Source organism: Octopus bimaculoides, chromosome 5, assembly GCF_046866305.1.
Source record: "Octopus bimaculoides isolate indiv1 chromosome 5, ASM4686630v1, whole genome shotgun sequence".
Classification (NCBI taxonomy): Eukaryota; Metazoa; Mollusca; class Cephalopoda; order Octopoda; family Octopodidae; genus Octopus; species Octopus bimaculoides.
In genome coordinates, this window is record NC_142932.1 from 13,451,480 (window position 1) to 13,471,479 (window position 20,000).

The window sequence follows — 20,000 nt, forward strand, 5'->3', positions numbered from 1 at the left end:
AGGTCTTCTTAGCTGGAGTCTCTGCTATAATATATAATATATATGCATTCATGTGCTTTAAAGTATATACAATTTTGTTTAAAAGATGTGTGAGTTTATTCTGTGTATATTTAAAGAGATTAAACTTAATAGTTTCTGTTGTTTCCCTATGACCATTCTGGACATCTGCAAAATATGTAGTCCATGATATTCGTCTCCTGTAATTATTTTAGTTTTGTACTTAATTTATCTTGATATCTATTTGGTGAACCACTATGTTACAGGATTTGAAGTGTTATAATGCAAACAACACTGACCAAAGACTTGTGAGTGAATTTGGTAAACAGAAACTGAAAGAGGTTCCTCTCTTCCCACTCTGAGTGTGTGTACACACACATACGCATACATGTCTGTGTATGTGTCTTTTTGTTTGTCTCCCATCACTGCTTGACAACCGGTGCTGGTTTGTTTACTTCCTTCTTGCTTAGTAGTTCAGTAAAAGAGATTATATGCACCAGACTTTAAAAATAAGTACTGGGGTTAAATTGCTTGATTAAGGCATTCGTAGCTGTTCCACTAGTCCAATGATTAAAACTAGTGTAGTAAGAAGCTTGCTTCCCAACGACATGGTTCCGGGTTCAGTCCCACTGCATGGCACCTTGGGCTAGTGTCTACTACTATAGCCTTGAGCTGACCAAAGCCTTGAGCTGACCAAAGCCTTGTGAGTGGATTTGGTAGATGGAAACTGAAATTGTGTGTGTGTGTGTGTGTCTGTGTTTGTTTCCCACCCCCATGCCAATTGCTTGACAGCCAATGCTGGTGCGCTTATGTGTCCGTAACTTAGCAGCTTGGCAAAATCTATCAATAGAATAAGTACTAGGCTTATATACACATTCACATAGCTAAATAAAATCATATCTGTCTCTGCATACAGGTATGTCCTCTGTATCTCTCTTCCTAAACTTGTTGTCTCATGGGTACTGGTGCCATGTGAAAAGCACCCAGTACACTTCGTAAAGTGGTTGGCATTAGGAAGGGCATCAAGCTGTAGAAAACCATGCCAGAACAGACATGGAGACCATGTAGCTCATCAGCTGACCAGCTCCTGTCAAACTACTCATCCCATGGCGGCATGGAAAATGAATGTTAAATGATGGTGATGATGATGTTATATATGCGAGAGATAGACGACTTTTTATCATAAAAGTTAGAAAGGTATACAAATAAATTTTTCAATTAGTGATCTATATCAAGAATATTTGGAAAAAAAAAAAAGTTGAAAATTGAGGCAACAAACATCGTAAACATTGTTTTAAAAAAGATAAAATATAAAACAAACAATGTCATTAAAAATTGTGCTTCGAAATACTCCATTTAGGCACCGAACAAAGCACTGCTTTAAATTATTTAATAGTTTGCACTTCAAAGCAATCCATAATGTTCTGTGTTTGTTCACCATTTATGTTATGTTTATATTCAATTACGTTTTATATTCACAGTTTATGGTTTTATTTGGTTATATTTTCTTTATGTTCACTGTTATGTTTATATACATCAACATACACCTGTGTTTTGATGTGTATGCATGTATGTATGTATATGCACACATGCACACACAATTTGAGTACCAAATGTGTGGTTGTGTTGTTTGTAGGTGTTTCACTGCTTTTGTTAATATTTTAGCATATGAATACAGTGTCGTACTATATAAACATACATACACTACATTCATATTGTAAGAAGGATCACCACCACCATCATCACCATCATCATCATCATCATCACCACCACTAGCATTTATTTATTGGTTTCAAAACTTTCTCATATAATTATTTCTGTGGCTGTTATGTTATCTCTTGAATAAAAATTAATGTTTGATATATATATATGTTAAAAGTAAACTCCAACCCACAATAAACAATGTGCCCACCCCATCACAGAAAAATGCAACAAAACATAATAATGATGTACTAATTGATACTGCATGTGTGCTCTTCCATAAAGCCCAATAAAACAGCTCCGATGAGGTCACATGAACTGCTTGAAATAGCAGCTAAATTCACCTCAAAGCACACTACCTGTTGTAAAAACAGGAAAGACACTGAAAACATAATCTATGGTTCACACTAGGGATTCTCAACCATTTTTTAACCTATGGACCCCTGTGGTTAATATTCTATTCTGGTGGACACCCCATAACCATTCGAAGTTTAAAAATTAGTTTTATAGATACTACTTTCATGATTCCTATTTTGCTTTTCCACACATTAGCTTCTGTAGGTTGAACTATGTAAAACATTATAGAAAGAAACCTAGCTGCTTCTTGCAATACATTACCAATACATCTAAAGGAAAATTTTTTCAGGGGCCTTCAAAATACTGTCATAGGTCCCCAATTTATTATTTTGTTACATGGACCCTGGTTAAGAACCACCATGTTAGAGAAAGAAACCTGTTTCTTGTAATACATACATATAAAGAAAAATTTTTTCAGGAGCCCTTAAAGCACTATTGTGAATCCCCAGTTTACTATATTGTTTCATGGATCCCAAAAAATCTTATATGGACCCTCAAGCGGCCATATGAACTCCAGTTGAGAACCATTGGTTTTACACTATCATGTGTGAGTGAGTGGGGAAAGGTTTAGTTGCAGGTGGAATCTTTTTAACTCATTAGCATACAGATTACCCTGTCAAATGCAATGCTTATTTATTCGCATTTGTTTTGAATTAATCATACATTAATTCATAGCTTTCAGATTTCGATGATGTGGTTGCTTATTTTTAGAATGACATAGTAAAATTAGGTGTGAGAGGCTTCATCTGGTCAGTTTGAACATGAAACTGGTGGAATATTTGTACCGGATATACTCGGTTTGAGTGCTAAAGGGCTATGTATGTTTTAGTTGAATAAGGCTAATGAAGGCTAAAGCAACAACTAATTCTATTACTAATTCTACTACTACTACTACTACTAGTACTGGTGCTGCTGCTACTACTACTACTACTACTACTACTACTACTACTACTACTAATACTACTACCACCGTCACTACTACTACTACTACTACTACACACCCTGATAATCTTCATTGGCGGCTTGAAAACATACTATAATGTCAGAAAAAATGTAATAAAAGAAACAAAGCAAGAATGACTATGGTAGAAAATATGGTTGGTTCTAAGTTAGCTTTGTCTGTAAGTAAAGATAAAACTATCAATGGGTTAGGATTAATTTTGGATATAAGATCATTTGGAGTATCATAACTGACTTGGGACATGAATGTATATTGTATTATTTAGTTACTTCTCTTTTGCAACCATTTATTTTATTTTTTCCATTTATCATTCCTGGAGAAGGGTGGATGGATGGTTGGATCAAAGTTTAAACTTTTCGTGAAAACTGTTGGACTATTCCTTTCTTGTGAAATATTCATTAAACTTATCCTTTGTATTGTACTTGAAGGGTTTATTTGAACAAAATGATCCCACTCCTTTTTTTTTCTCCATTTCTAGTACTTATTTTGTTGTATTGTTTTGCTACAATAAGTTACAGGGATATAAACAAACCAACACCAGTTGTCAAGCGATATTTGCAGATTAACACACACACACAGATATATAAATTTTAGATGTTAACCTTGGAGTTCCCTCTTTTAAGCTCAACAGCAGATACAGGCTATCAGACATGCCTTTAATTTGAAGATTGACATTTTTCAAATCGGGTTTTAAATATCCATTGCATTTATATAATTATCTCCAATGAGAATGGAGTGAGCAAGTTGTTTTATTATGTAAATTTACAATTGTTTCATCAACATTCAAACTCATATTATTGCAGTTAAAAGTTGACTCATTATAATCATATATAAAATATAATTCCATATATACACATGTATGTATCTGTCTATTATATCTATTCACAAGGTGTTGATTGACACAAGATTATTCTAGACGACACTTACTCAAGGTGCTGTGCATTGAGACTGAACCCAAGGCCTTACAGATAGGAAGCAAGCTTCTTAACCGCACAAGCCTTGCTTGCACAAATGGTGACAAATTTTTTAATCCCCTCCACTCGTTTTCAACTTCAAAGGAGTTATATGAATAGCTTTATATTAGCTTGAATATGTTTTGTATTTCTATCAACCTGGTGATGATCCATGTCTCATGCAACCCACTTCTCTAAAAGGGGTTGCCTATACCTAGATTGGACCCTTCAAAGTGATACCCCAGCCCTGCTGCAGTTCAATGGCTGAAGTAAGTTGGAGAATAAAAGAATTTTATGTTAACATTCTGTAATTTGATGGCCAGTGAATTATCTTCAATGACGTATTCAGTTAGCCCTTTTAGTTCCAATACTCCTGAGAATGCCCTTTGTTATAGGATGCAGATTTCATTGTTTAAAGTGGTCTAACCCTTTAGCATTCAGATTATTCTGTCAAGTGTGTTCTTCACTGTTAAAGACAATAGATGGGCACTCTGCAATTTCTTCAACACCCTGCACAAATTCTTTGTTTATTGTGATCAAATGTTTGTTCTGCATATTAGCTAATGCTTTTCATCAAATTGACATTGCCTGAACAGGTGCACAATATGTCAGATGTCAAAGTGATCACAGAATATGTGATAAAGTGTTTTGTTTAGAACACAATTAACTGTTTGGTCTGAGAATTGGAACCATGGTTTTGCAATTGTGCTGGCAACACCCTAACCACTAAGACACATACCCCCTGCCAAATGTCATGCCTATTTATCTACATTGTTTTGAACTAATAATGTATGATTTCATAGCTTTGAGATTTCAAAGATGTGATTGTTTATTTTTAGAATGACATTGTAGTGTGGGTGTGGGGAGCAGGATCTTGAGCCAATTTAAATGCTAAAAGACTAAATTAAAAAACCTTCAGTCAAAATTTTATGTTAATTTATGTTCAAACATAAATACCAGCAGTGAAATTCAAAAGTGCAACAACTGTACACAGAATAAAACAGAGAAAGACAAAAAAGTGTATAGGTACAGTTGTGGCTATATGGTAAGAAGCTTGCTTCCCAACCTAATGGTTCTTAGTTCAGTCCCACTTTGTGGCACCTTGGGCAAGTGTCTTCTTCCATAGCCACAAGCTGAGTAAAGCCTTGTGAGTGGATTTGATTGATGGAAACTGAAAGAACTTGTTTTGTATGTATATATATGTGTGTGTGTGTGTGTCTTTGTGTTTGTCCTCCATCATCACTTGGCAACCCTGTAACTTAGCCGTTTGGCTAAGGAGACTGATAGAATAAGTACTAGGCTTAAGAAATAAGTCCTGGGGGAGGGGGTCAATTTGTTCAACTAAAACCCATCAAGGTGGTGCTCCAGCATGGCCACAGTCAAATGACTGAAACAAGTAAGATAATAAAAATAGAAGAGCCATAAAAAAAGGAAAGAGTACATAGGTACATTAGGATTAATGCTGGAGAAACAGAAATTTTGAAGGGTGCATTGACCTGACAGTTAATAACCAACACATGTATAAAGATAATGGTAAATCTTGAATTATAAAGGTAGATCATAAATTGTAATGATAGATCCCTACAGTGTTTATTTTATCTTGTTGAGAACTAGGCTAATGTGAGATGGCTGTGATGGGATTACAATAAAACAGCTTAATTAGTAGTTACTGTGTACACCTTGAGTTTATCTGGATGATTGGAAATGGTCTTATTTCTTCTTTGACACAGAATGTGTGTGTGTGTGTGTGTGTGTGTGTGTGTGTGTGTGTGTGTGTGTGTGTGTGTGTTTGTGTGTGTTCTTTTATCAGCCGTCATAAAAAATACTAAGACTAAAATAATCTATACAAACATTCTCTCCTCAGTCACAAACATTCGATATATATACATTCACCCACCACCCATATATAACTTGCAGATATGGCATGCATTCTGTACACCACCTGTGACTGTTCTCTCATGCACACACACAAATATATGCACTCACACACATGTAGAGAAATGAAGGTTATACACACAACACAAATGCTGGTGACATACAGCTTGTGCATACGCATGCACACACACTAAGGCGGTGAGCTGGCAGAAACGTTAGCACACCGGGCGAAATGCTTAGCGCTATTTCGTCTGCCGCTACATTCTGAGTTCAAATTCCGCCGAGGTCGACTTTGCCTTTCATCCTTTCGGGGTCAATTAAATAAGTACCAGTTACGCACTAGGGTCGATATAATCGACTTAATCCGTTTGTCTGTCTTTGTTTGTCCCCTCTGTGTGTAGCCCCTTGTGGGTAGTAAAGAAATAACACACACACACACAACACAAATGCTGGTGACATACAGCTTGTGCATACACATGCACACACACACACACACACACACAAATGCAAGTGACATACACTCTATGCCACACATACATACACACATAAATGCAGGTAACATTCTGTCTCTATGCTACAAATACACAATACACACACTCACTCACACACGGAAACACATATTCACACAAACACACACACACACACACACACACATGCACACACATACATAAATGTAGGTGACAACACTCCATGCAAACATACTCACATGCACACATATACATAAATGCAGGTGACTTACACCACACACACACACACACACACACACACACACACACACACACACACACACACTCACTCACTCACTCACTCTCTCTCTCTCTCTCTCTCTCACATAGACACATATATGCACACACATACACATATGTACATATGCACACGCACACACCATTCACCCCAACCCCCACTAACTACATAACATAAGAGAGCACACAGTAAAGACCGGACATGAACACAAGGTAAATATCTTCCTGGATATCCGGGATTAGGTGGTAGGTCAACACAAGACATTTCCCCACAGGCACATCTCTTTACAGCTCAAAGTTACTCTCCTTGTTTCAACTGTCACTGAAGGCAGTGAGCCGGCAGAATCGTTAGTACGCCAGGCAATTTGTTTAGTGGCATTTCTTCTGGCTTTATGCCTTTATTTCGGGAACATAGGTCAACTTTGCCCTTTATCCATTTGGGATCGATAAGATAAGTACAAATAGAGCACTGGAGTTGATGATGCAATCATCTTACCCCCTGCTTCAAAATTTGCAGACCTTCTGCCTATAATTAAAAAGAATATTTCTGCTTTTACTTCGTTTTTGGATTTGGTTTGCAAGATTTTTTATGTGAGTTCGTGTGTTGAAGCATATTGTGTTGTGTCTGGGGAGAGTAATTTTCTTATCGTGCCTTAAAATTTAACGCACTCACCGTCAAGACTATTGAAAAGGTTGCAAGACGCAACGAAAATTTTAGGAAAATAAAAATAATAATTGGAAATTTTAACGGTGAGTGTGTTAAATTTTAAGGCACGATAAGAAAAGGACTCTCCCCAGACACAACAGAATCTGCTTTTACTGTTTATCTTTCTTGCATATATGTGATGATACTAGCAGCGGTAGCAGGTGGGGGCGATGCCAGTGGGGGTGGTGGTGTAGTATGTGTTGTTTTATTACCCAATGCACACACTTTTATAGAAACTTGCAGAACTTGGTCTTTCCCTCCATATATAAATATGTATGTGCATGTATGTATATGTGTGTGTGTATGTGTAATGTATAGGAAGGGGGCACATCGTATATATATATGTATGTATATATGTATGAAGAAGCCCATTGTATATATATATGTATGTATATATATATATGTGTGTGTGTGTGTGTGTATATGTTTGTGTGTCTGTTTGTTCCCCCAACATTGCTTGACAACCGATGCTAGTGTGTTTACGTCCCCCGTAACTTAGCGGTTCGGCAAAAGAGACCGATAGAATAAGAACTAGGCTTACAAAGAATAAGTCCTGGGGTCGATTTGTTCGACTAAAGGTGGTGCTCCAGCATGGCCACAGGCAAATGACTGAAACAAGTAAAAGAGTAAAAACGAATATATCACCATGTACACACACACACACACACACACACACACACACACAAAGTCATGCACTTAGACACACATAGTATTGAATGCTTTATATAGTTGATCACGTGTGTGTGTTGGTGTGCAAACTTTAAAATCTTTGTTTCTGCTTATATAATTAATTCAAATAGTTGACACACCAACACACAGCCGCCTTCCATCAGCCACAAGCTTGTTTTTTATTACACACCTACGTATTGCAAAGAGTAGGACAGCTGAAAGAGAGTGAGGAAGCCAGGGAAAGAGATTCATTCAGTAAATTATTTAGGTCAGGGAATGACCTTAAATCTAATCAGTGAGCATTCTCTACATTCCCATTCTTGTCCTGACTCAGGAGGTCACATACACATTTTGTATAGATACAGCTGTGTGTGTGTATATATATATATATAATAATAATAATACAAAGAATATGTATACATGTATACACACATAAATGTACATACTTACATCTACATGTGTATATATATACATATCAGGGTACAGGACATTAGAACAATGAACTACAGACAACAGAACGAGCACATAGGAAAACGGAAAGCCACTTGGAATATTCCTTCATCAGCTGCCCCTATTCTAACCTGACGTTTCGAAGATAAGGCACATACAATCATCATCACCACTATCATTTAACGTCTGTTGCCAATGCTGGCATGGGTTGGACCTTATCTATCTATCTATATATATATATATATATATATATATATTATTTTGTTTAAAAGAGTTCCAACACTGTCTGTTTTTTATGTTTTATTTATATTCCTGCAGAACCAATGTGGGGTATAGAATATGGAATATACAATATATAATATAATATACAATATATAATATAAAATAAAATAAAAATGGATGGCACCATGAAAGAAAGTATTGAATGTAGATGAAATATTGAGTGTTCAATATAAAGGATCAAATATATAAATATATATATATATATATATATTTATATAGGTAAAGTAAATGTTAGAGGTAATACTTGATATTTGTAAGCACCTGTGTATGCCAGATCGTGGCCGGGGTGAAGGAATAAATTGTAAATGTAAAAATAAAAACAAAACACAAAAGATGCTGCGGTACACGTGTATGTGTCTATATATATATATATATATATATATATATATATATATATATATATAGCCATGCTAACGATGTGTCCTGCCCTAACTCTTCGAAACGCTTAGTTTTAGAATGGTGGCAGCTGATGAAGGAAATGTTCTTTATGTGGCCTGTGTGTTTTCTGTACTCTGTTTACCATTTTGTCCACGTTTTTTTGCATCGTCCTGTACCGAGATATGCATCTATATATACATGTAGATGTAGGTATGTACATACATGTATGTATATATGCATATACTCATTTATTATTTGTATTATTTATATATATATATGAGAGAGAGAGAGAGATGCTGTGATCAATAGGTAGATATAGATGTGTGTGTGTGTGTGTATGTATGTATGTATGAATATACACTCACACACACGGATACATACATACTCTTGAATATAAATATATATAGATGTATATATTTCGATAGATTACATGCTGTTTTATATATACGAAGGGGTGCTAAAAAGTTCCTGGTTTTGGATTTTAAAAAAATACAGGGGGATCAGTTAATTAGGATTTTAATCAACCTATTCCTCTCTCAGATTCATTCACTTATTGCAGCTGTCCTCCAGTTTTTCTAAGCCCTGTAAAAGAACTCAGAAGGTTGGGCCTCCAACCAGGTCTTTTGCGATACCTATAAACCCATAACATCAGTTGACATAAATTTACATGCCCTATGTACTTGCTTTGAATCAGATGAGAATATACACAACCCTATCTGCAGCAGTTTTGTACCTGTTTGTGTACTGGTTGATGTATATATAATATATATATATATATTACATACATGTGAGAAGGGATGACCACTGAGTGGACATCCTTTATGCTAGAAATCGACCATCAACAGTCAAACCACAAAAGAAAAGAATGTTCTCCAGGGAAATTCAGAACATGAACAAGACAAATGAAAATGTACAAAAATAAAGAATTAGTCATTTTTTGTATATTTTCTTTTGTCTTGTTCATGTTCTGGTGTGTGCTGAATTTCCCTGGAGAACATTCTTTTCTTTTGTGGTTTGACTGTAGATGGTCTATTTCTAGCATAATAGATGTCCACTTAGTGGTCATCCCTTCTCATATGTATGTAATATAATTTTTCTGAATTTTCAGAATTTTCTTTCTGCTAGGCCACTGGTTTTAAATTGGTGTTAATTAAATTAATATCTAATTTATCACCCTTATTATTATTTAATATATATATATATATATATATATATATATATATAACAAATAATAAATGAGTATATGCATATATACATACAGGTATGTGCATACCTACGTCTACCTGTATGTATAGGTGCATATCTAGGTACAGGACATTGCAAAGAAAACATAGACAAAAAATGATAATCACCAGAGTAAAGAAAACACACAAGCCACATAGAGAACATTTTCCTTCATCAGCTGCCCCCATTCTAACACAGGCGCGTTTCGAAGAGTAAGGCAGGACGCATCGTTAAAATGGCTCTTCCCACGGACCATATATATATATATATATATATATATATCCACTATCACTCACAGAATCAATAATAAAGGTCACCGTGCAAATTTCAAGGAATCTGATAGGTTTGTTAGACTATTCTTCATGTAAAATTTTCCAACCCAGTTCGAGACTTAATCACCATAATAGTAGAAAAGCAGCAGTTTTGGCAGTTACACTGCCATTTTGACTATGACTTCCTATCAAATTCGTACACATTCAGCAAATTCTTCTGGTCTTTCATGGAATTTACGGTCGCCTCCAGCTTCACCAGTTTTGTTGAATTTACAGTCCTCGCAGGGATGAAAGTTTACATAAATAAACAGTGCATGCTATGAAGCAGTTGACATAGATATATGCTGAACCATTGTCATGCACTAATTACTGATCTCTGCCAAGATAATTACTGTCAGTGCAACCTAGTTACCTGATAAAAATACCATTGTCATGAGGGTTACAGCCAGGAACTTTTCAGCTACCCCTTGTATATAAAAGAGGTATTTTGGTATATAAAACTGCTTTCCCTTGTTAATGTTTATGAAATTTTGAGTAGATGGCTTGATTTTAGCAGTAAAAACATTAATGAAGAGTAGCAATAGAGGATAAAGTCACACAAAGTCCAGGAAAATTTGGTTTGTTACCTCCTATACTTACACATACCTTATGCCACCCTTATGAGCAAAGAAACTACAGAAGTGGTAGTATTTCATCATGGCATGTGTAATACCCTGACCACTGCAATGATAATGCTCACTTCTGAAGTCATTCATTTCCATTATTCTGTGAGACCATGTCTAGTCATAGAGGAATATTACCTTATTTAGAAAAAGGTAAGGGTAGGTGACAAGGAAGAGCTTTTGGCTGTAGCGAAGATGCTTTAATAAATCTGTCCAACTCATGCAAGCATGGAAATGTGGATGTTAAAATGGTGAATGAGGATGTTAAAATGGTGAATGAGGATGTTAAAATGGTGAATGATGACTTTATTGTTACATAATTATTGATGCTAAGCTGAAAAGTCATTCAAGCGAGATCGTTGCCAGTGCCACTGGACTGGCTCCTGTGCAGGTGGCACGTAAAATACACCGTTTTGAGTGTGGCCGTTGCCAGTACCGCCTGACTGTCCTTCGTGCCGGTGGCACGTAAAAGCACCCACTACACTCTCGGAGTGGTTGTCGTTAGGAAGGGCATCCAGCTGTAGAAACTCTGCCAAATCAGATTGGAGCCTGATGTAACCATCTGGTTCACCAGTCCCCAGTCAAATCATCCAACCCATGCTAGCATGGAAAGCAGACGTTAAACATTGATGATGATGATGATGATGATGATGAATGATCCATTAAAAAGTATCTACTTCTTTAGTATATCGATAAAAAAGCATCTGCTTGTCTTTGATACAGACCTGCCTCAGTCAGACTACCCATGTTTCTATGATATGAAGTTTGATTTAAAGTGATTTAAACTTAAAATTTTCCATCAAAATTAATGTATATCCCAAACACCTGCTTAATAATGACAATGTTATTTTACTAATTTCTTCATTATTTTCATTGAAACAATGGCAATGTCTTTCAAGAGGAACATGATAAACAAAACGGTTAATTCTAGTTCCTTAAACTACAAATTAAGATGGCTAAAGATTGATTCATAAGAATGAGTCTGGGCCCCATTTAATTAACATTGCCAGTGGTGAGATTTGAACCAGTGAAACTAGCTTAACCTTTAATGATCTACAAGGATGAACCTGAGCCCTTTTAAATAGCAAGCATACTGCCAGTGGTGAGATTTGAACCAGTGACTCTTCTTCTATCAGATGATAAGCTTATATTGTCTGAACACTGCCATGTATCTTTAGTGAGTCTGGTTCCATTAATGATTTACTTTTATAACTAGCTTAACCTTTAGTGATCTACAAGGATGAACCTGAGCCCTTTTAAATAGCAAGCACACTGCCAGTGGTGAGATTTGAACCAGTGACTCTTCTTCTATCAGATGATAGGCTTATATTGTCTGAACACTGCCATGTATCTTTAGTGACTCTGGTTCCATTAATGATTTACTTTTATAACTAGCTTAACCTTTAGTGATCTACAAGGATGAACCTGAGCCCTTTTAAATAGCAAGCACACTGCCAGTGGTGAGATTTGAACCAGTGACTCTTCTTCTATCAGATGATAGGCTTATATTGTCTGAACACTGCCATGTATCTTTAGTGACTCTGGTTCCATTAATGATTTACTTTTATAACTAGCTTAACCTTTAGTGATCTACAAGGATGAACCTGAGCCCTTTTAAATAGCAAGCACACTGCCAGTGGTGAGATTTGAACCAGTGACTCTTCTTCTATCAGATGATAGACTTATATTGTCTGAACACTGCCATGTATCTTTAGTGACTCTGGTTCCATTAATGATTTACTTTTATAACTAGCTTAACCTTTAGTGATCTACAAGGATGAACCTGAGCCCTTTTAAATAGCAAGCACACTGCCAGTGGTGAGATTTGAACCAGTGACTCTTCTTCTATCAGATGATAGACTTATATTGTCTGAACACTGCCATGTATCTTTAGTGACTCTGGTTCCATTAATGATTTACTTTTATAACTAGCTTAACCTTTAGCATGCTGCTTTATAACATCACATTACGCAGATGACAATCACCTCCGCCAACAACAATGATGTCATTGTTTCCTTCTCTATACTGCTGCAGTAGCTACAGTAGTGATGAATGCTTCAAATTTCATTTAGTCGATGACCCAGGTTAGTGACAGTGCTATAACATAATAAAACAATACTGTGACCACAGTTACCTGCGGCATAGTAAAGGTCAAAATTTGAAGACCTGGTGAACCGTTCACCTTTAGTGTTTATGTTCACTTTAAATTGGTTGTATTTATGAGAAATAAATTACTAGATATTTCTATTAAAGTGTCTGTCAGCAGAAAAGACTGTCATCGGTATAATACTATATCGTATTGATTGGTGAGATACTAAAATGCTAACCCACCCCTTTCACAAGCTCAAAAGTCCTTAGGATTGGTAATTTGGTAATTAATTCCACTCTCTAATAGCACTACAGACATGGCTGCGTGGGTTGTTTCCTAATCACATGGTTTGGGGTTCAGTCACAGTGTGTATCTCCTCGGGCAAGTGTCTTCTATGGCTTCTTCACCAACCAAACACCTGCGAGTGAGATTTGGTTAAAAGAAACTGGAAGAAGCCTTGTGTGTGTGTGTGTGTGTGTGTGTGTGTGTGTGTGTGTGTGTATGGTGTGTATGTGTATGATGTTTGTGTGTATGCATATGAAAGGCATCCAGCTATAGAAAATTTACCTAAATAAGCTCCTACTGACTTACGCAAGCACAAAAAAGAGGATGTTAAAATGGTCATTTTCATCCTCACCATCATCATCATCATCATCAACATCATCATTTAATGTCCATTCTCTATGCTGGCATGAATTAGATAGTTTGACAGTAGCTGACCAGCTGAAGAGCTTCCTGGGCTCCACATGTCTGTTTTGACATGTTTTCTATGGCTGGATGCCCTTCCTAATGCCAACCCTTCTACATAATGTACTGGGTGCTTTTTTGTGACTCCGGCACAGGCACTTCTACATGGTACCAGCACAGGCACTATTATGTGACACTGGAACCGGTGCTCTTGCATGACACCGGCACTTTTACCTGGCGCCAACACCCCCAAGCCTGCAAGACTAGGATCTCTCAGCTGAGAGAGGGATGTAGAGGACATGCCTGTATGCATTGACAATCTTTGTATATGTATATCTGTAATAATATTTACTCTTTGGTAGTCTTATGCAAGTTTCTACTGCACCATCTAATGCACTGCCATGTCCCTGAGTTGTGAGCAGCATTGTGTTATTTTTGTGGAATTTGGGTGAATGTAGACTCCTCTGGTTGGTGTGCTGCATCAGTTTTTGTTATGGGGTCTAGTTTCTTGTTATATTAGTGTATGTGTTTTTATTATATTATAATTATTATTTACATTGTTTTTTACTCTGCTTTATACAAAGTGTTCCAAGCATCACCCAGAGATCTCAAGTAAGAGCAAGTTGGACACTTTACTGTGGGAGTTATTTAGGATTAACAATGATAAATTATTGGAGAAGGAGACCAGATGCTAAGGACTAAGATTGTTAAATTTGTAATATTTCAGTTTTGAAAGAGTTTTATGAGAACCAAGTATTCTCAGATTAAGTGTTTTTTCTTAAGAAGCGGGCAATACATGAGAACAATTTCTTGTATTGTTGATACTTTTGGGTTGTCTGATATTTAGCCATAATGTTTAAGAGTACCAGTTGGTACTATCTCCCATTTGGGATTATTGTTGTTGTTGTTATTATTATTATTATTATTATTTAAGGCAGCGAGCTGGCAGAATCATTAGCATGCCAGGCAAAATGTTTAGTGCTATTTCATCAATCTTTCTGTACAAATTCTGCAGAAGTCAACTTTGCCTTTCATCCTTTCAGGGTCGATAAATTAAGTGCCAGTTGAGCACTGGGGTCAATGTAATTGACTAGCCCTGCTCCCCAGAATTTCAGGCCTTGTGCCTATAGTAGAAAGGATTATCATTATTGAGGCAGAATTGTTAGCATGCCAGGCAAAATACTTAGTGGCATTTCATTCATCATTACATTCTGGGTTCAAATTTCTATAAGGTTGACTTTGCCTTTCATATTTTTGGGGTCAATGAAAAAAACATATCACTTTAGTACTAGGGTCGATGTAATTGATTATCCCCTTCCTCCAATTTCATGTCTTCTACCTATAGTAGAAAGAATTATTATTATTATTGTTGTTGCTGTTTTAATTATTACAATAAAATAATTCATGAATCTTGATGTTTCTTCTTTAAAATCTCTTTCAGACACTCCAAATTGATGACAATTACTGTGGAACTTTAGATATCAACACACCAATAGCTGGGACTGTACCAGTGGAGGTTCCCATTACACAGGATTTCCCTTCGATAATAGCTTCTGCTGTAGCTGTATCGATAACTTATGATTACACTGTGGCTTTCATTGGAACTACCGTTGGCACCATCATCAAAGTAAGAACACACTTCCTCTATCTTCCCTTTTTTATATCCATTTGTGAATATATATATATGTATATATATAATGTGTGTGTATATACAGAATAAAAATAGAAAAGCATAAATTTCACATAGTTCATACTTCATATTCAACAGCTGTTTCGTTAAGTTAGACATCAATATTGCATGTGTAATTATGTTTTTGTGACACATAATATAAATCTTCAATTTAGTTTGTGTGCCTACTCTCACCTGTGGTTGTAAATGTTAGATAATGACAGAAAGAGTACAATAATGAATACAAGTGACTAAACCAGAGTTCCTCAGAAGGTTCTCTTGAGTAACATTACTCAACAGGGTACATAACTCAGGGATCAGGGAGTTTCTCCAGGTTGAGCCACTAGTCCTCTGCATTGAGAGGTTACAGCACTGCTACGAAGGACATGGGATGAGAATGTTGCAGGAAAGAATCACGAGACACATTCTTCAAGATGAACCAACCAGAAGACTTAAGGGTGGACCAAAAATGAGACGGCTAAATAATATCCATACTCTCAATTGGTCATGGTTGGGAAACCAATCAGGAAGTTTAATGATGGATGCTTCTGATAGGACCCTAAGTGGAAGGTGCCTGGGATCTTTGCCCCATAGAAAAAAAAATGGAAATTAATTTAATAGCTACGTTTACCCAAATCATCAGGAATATCACATGTGAAATTAATGCTTTTCTGCTTTTATCATAAATATGTTTCTCTTAAAGATCATTTTAGCTGATTATCTATATACATACATATCAGCCAGTCCCATTTGGATTCTCTGTGTTCTAATACTGTATTAAAGTTTTACAACCTGATATTCACTGAACTCTCCATTAGCATGGATTTATCTTTTGATGGCTACTCATCAATTCTTTCTCTCTTTCAACCGCTCTCCTTATATATATATATATATAAATACACAAGAGTGGCTGTGTGGTAAGTAGCTTGCTTACCAACCACATAGTTCCGGGTTCAGTCCCACTGCGTGGCACCTTGGGCAAGTGTCTTCTACTATAGCCTCGGGCTGACCAAAGCCTTGTGAGTGGATTTGGTAAACGGAAACTGAAAGAAGCCCGTCGTATATATGTATATATGTATGCATGTGTATCTGTGTTTGTCCCCCCAACATCTCTTGACAACCGATGCTGATGTGTTTAGGTCCCCTTAACTTAGCAGTTCGGCAAAAGTGCCCAATAGAATAAGTACTAGGCTTACAAAGAATAAGTCCTGGGGTCGATTTGCTCGACTAAAGGCAGTGCTCCAGCATGGCCACAGTCAAATGACTGAAACAAGTAAAAGAGTAAATACAATAAGATATTATAACGATAAATTAGTATATTATTATATATTAAATACATTATGATATTGATGGCTGTAGCAATTAAAAACCAAACAGGTAAAATAATTAAGGGACCAAAATAGCACCTGCAATTGCTAGAAATTGGAGCTAAAAAATATAGCTCAAATAGCGACACAAAATCACCAACCTCATGAGATATTCAAGGACTGTGAGTGGCAGGCCACAACATCTTTCTCCAGTGAGAAAAACTCACAGAATGAAGTAGTTTGACGAAACCATATATATATATATATATATATATATATATATATATAACGCCAACCACTCCAAGAGTGTAGTGGGTGCTTTTACATGCTGCTGGCACATGTGACTGGCCCTCGTGCTGGTGGCACGTAAAAGCACTCACTACACTCTCAGAGTGGTTGGCATTAGGAAGGACATCCAGCTGTAGAAATTCTGCCAGATCAGATTGGAGCCTGGTACAGCCTTCTGGCTTGCCAGTCCTCAGTCAAATCGTCCAACCCATGCTAGCATGGAAAGCAGATGTTAAATGGTGATGACAATGATGATATATATATATATTTATATATATATATATATATATATAATTGGCTTCATTTTCCTAGAACTTAAGTTTAGTATATGTATAATTTTAAATGACAGCCATATACATTAGTATATGTAATTAAAATGGAGTGTTATATGCATTTAATCCTCAGCTGCTGTTGAACTAGTAAGGGCTCCTGTATGTGGTCAGCTAGCCTACTAGAAATAGCTACTAAATTCTTAAAAAGTATGTCAAACACATGAGACAACATCTAAAAAGCACCATTTCTGAAAGAAAATTTGAGATGGGCATGGCTTCTGAACACCTTTCAGCACAGGTCTGGTGTCTTTTGGAAGAAGACAGAATCTGGTGCTAAACAATAAAAAACATTCCTCCATTCTTTTTCCTGCTCTCCTTTTGTGATGAGTTGTTGTAATGTTCCTGGTGCAATAAATGGTGATACTGGTAACTCACTCTTACATATATTTGATGCTCAAATAGCTAGAACTCTAAAGTGACTAATACTGAGGGGGAAAAAAGAAAACAAAAAAAAATCTGTTGTTGATTAGAGTCAAGAGAATTCGTGCTAATTTGTGTTAATTAATTGCCATTAAAAGAAAGTTTCTACTCTATCTAAAATGGATCGTTGCTTCTCAAAGTACTGTGCAATATTTAATTTTACTGCATTTACAGTATTTTATTAGGTTAATAAAACTTGCTCTTTACTTAAATTATTTTTTCCTTTTTCTCTCATTTCAACTACATTCAGAAATATTAATGGGAATAACTGATGTATATAAAGAGTTTTAATGAGTTTTGTAAGGGCCTATGATGATTTAAGATGTGATGACCAGATATCCGGAATATTCAGTTGTACAGGTACAGGCATGGCTGTGTGGTTAAGGTGCTCGCTTTCCAGCTGTGAGTTTTCAGGTTCAGTCCCATTACACAGCCCCTTGGGCAAGTGTCTTCTACCATAGTCCTGGGTTGTGAGCAAATTTTGCTGACAGACACTGTATAAAAGGCTGTCATGTATGTGTGTGTGTGGATTAGTGGCTAGGGTATTCAGCTCACAATCATAAGGTCGTGAGTTCAATTCACAGCAATATGTTGTGTCTTTGAGCAAGACACTTTACTTCATCTTGCTCCAGTCCACTTACCTGGCAAAAATGAGTAGTAACCGTATTTCAGAAGGCCACCTTGGTCACATTCTGTATCATGTCTTAACTCTTTGTGAACTACATTAAGGGTACACATGTTTGTGGACTGCTTAGCCACTTGCATGTTGATTTCATGAGCAGGCTGTTCCGTTGATCAGATGAACTAGAACCCTCAACGTCATATTTGATTAATGTTTATTTGGGAAGTCTAGTGTGTGGCATTATTCTGTAGTAATGCCCTTATATAAATATAAATGAATATATATATATATATAAAGTCAGTAAATGGTGGGGTTGTGTTAACCGCACGAGGAGAAATAATAGGAAAATGAAAAATAATAAGGCAGAATGCTAAACTGGAAGCATATTTCAATAAAGATTTCTAACCGGCTTTCATTGCTTAGCAAATTTTCAAGAAGAGGGAGAATGAAAATGTTTTTTACAAAGAAGTACAGACTGAAGAAAATAATATATAAAAAAATAACTATACCAATACATTATATTGTCTTTGAGCTTTTAAAGTTCAATGGTAATTCATGTATATAATGGTTGGAAAAATAAGGATGCATGAGAATTGAGAATTGTGTTAGGTTTAAAAAAGGGCTAAAAGTTTGTGTTAAGCAGGAAATGTGGTGTCAAAACAGGAAGTGTGTGTAAGGGGAGACAAATCTTTTTCTAAAAAGACACACTCTCGCATAAGACAACCCCCAACTTTTTGGTGGGGAAAAACAAATTTTCATACACATGGTATCTTATCCATAATATGGTCACCTTAGGTACATGGCCTTCTGTTGTTACATTTAAAAATAAGATAGATGCATCTTATACACTGACATATATAGTATGTAATTGCTTAAGAAGAGATGATGGTTGTTAGATTTTGCTATCAAAATATTTGTGATGATGATGACGATGTCCACTTTCCCGTGCTTCCATGGGTCAGACGGCATGTATTGTGGCAGATTTTCTATGGCTGGATGCCCTTCCATTCACGAAACCTCAACTGTCTCCAAATAAGGTAATATTCCCCATGACCAAACATTTTTCACAAAAGATTGGAAACAGATATCGCTTGTTTCACAACTACCATGTGAATTCAAAGCAAAGAGACAGTAACACACACACATAGATACATATACATATATGTGTGTTTGTGTGTGTGTGTATATATATATATATATATATATATATATATATATATATATATATATATACACTAGGCTTTATTCAGTTTTTGTCTACCAAATCCACTCACAAGGCTCTGGTTGGCACAGGACAATAATAAAAGACATTTGCAAGTGTCTTTCACTATAGCCCCCGTGTCACACAGTACAACT

General features: G+C 36.2%; 1 protein-coding gene across 1 annotated transcript in view; it reads left to right on the top strand.

The window, feature by feature from the left end:
• LOC106878623 (plexin-A2) overlaps positions 1-20,000 on the top strand; it is a 758,495-nt gene that overhangs the window by 167,580 nt on the left and 570,915 nt on the right. The window contains exon 3 of the mRNA XM_089351892.1: positions 15,448-15,633. Coding sequence (XP_089208018.1) covers positions 15,448-15,633 — 186 coding nt within the window. The remainder of the gene's footprint in view (positions 1-15,447; positions 15,634-20,000) is intronic.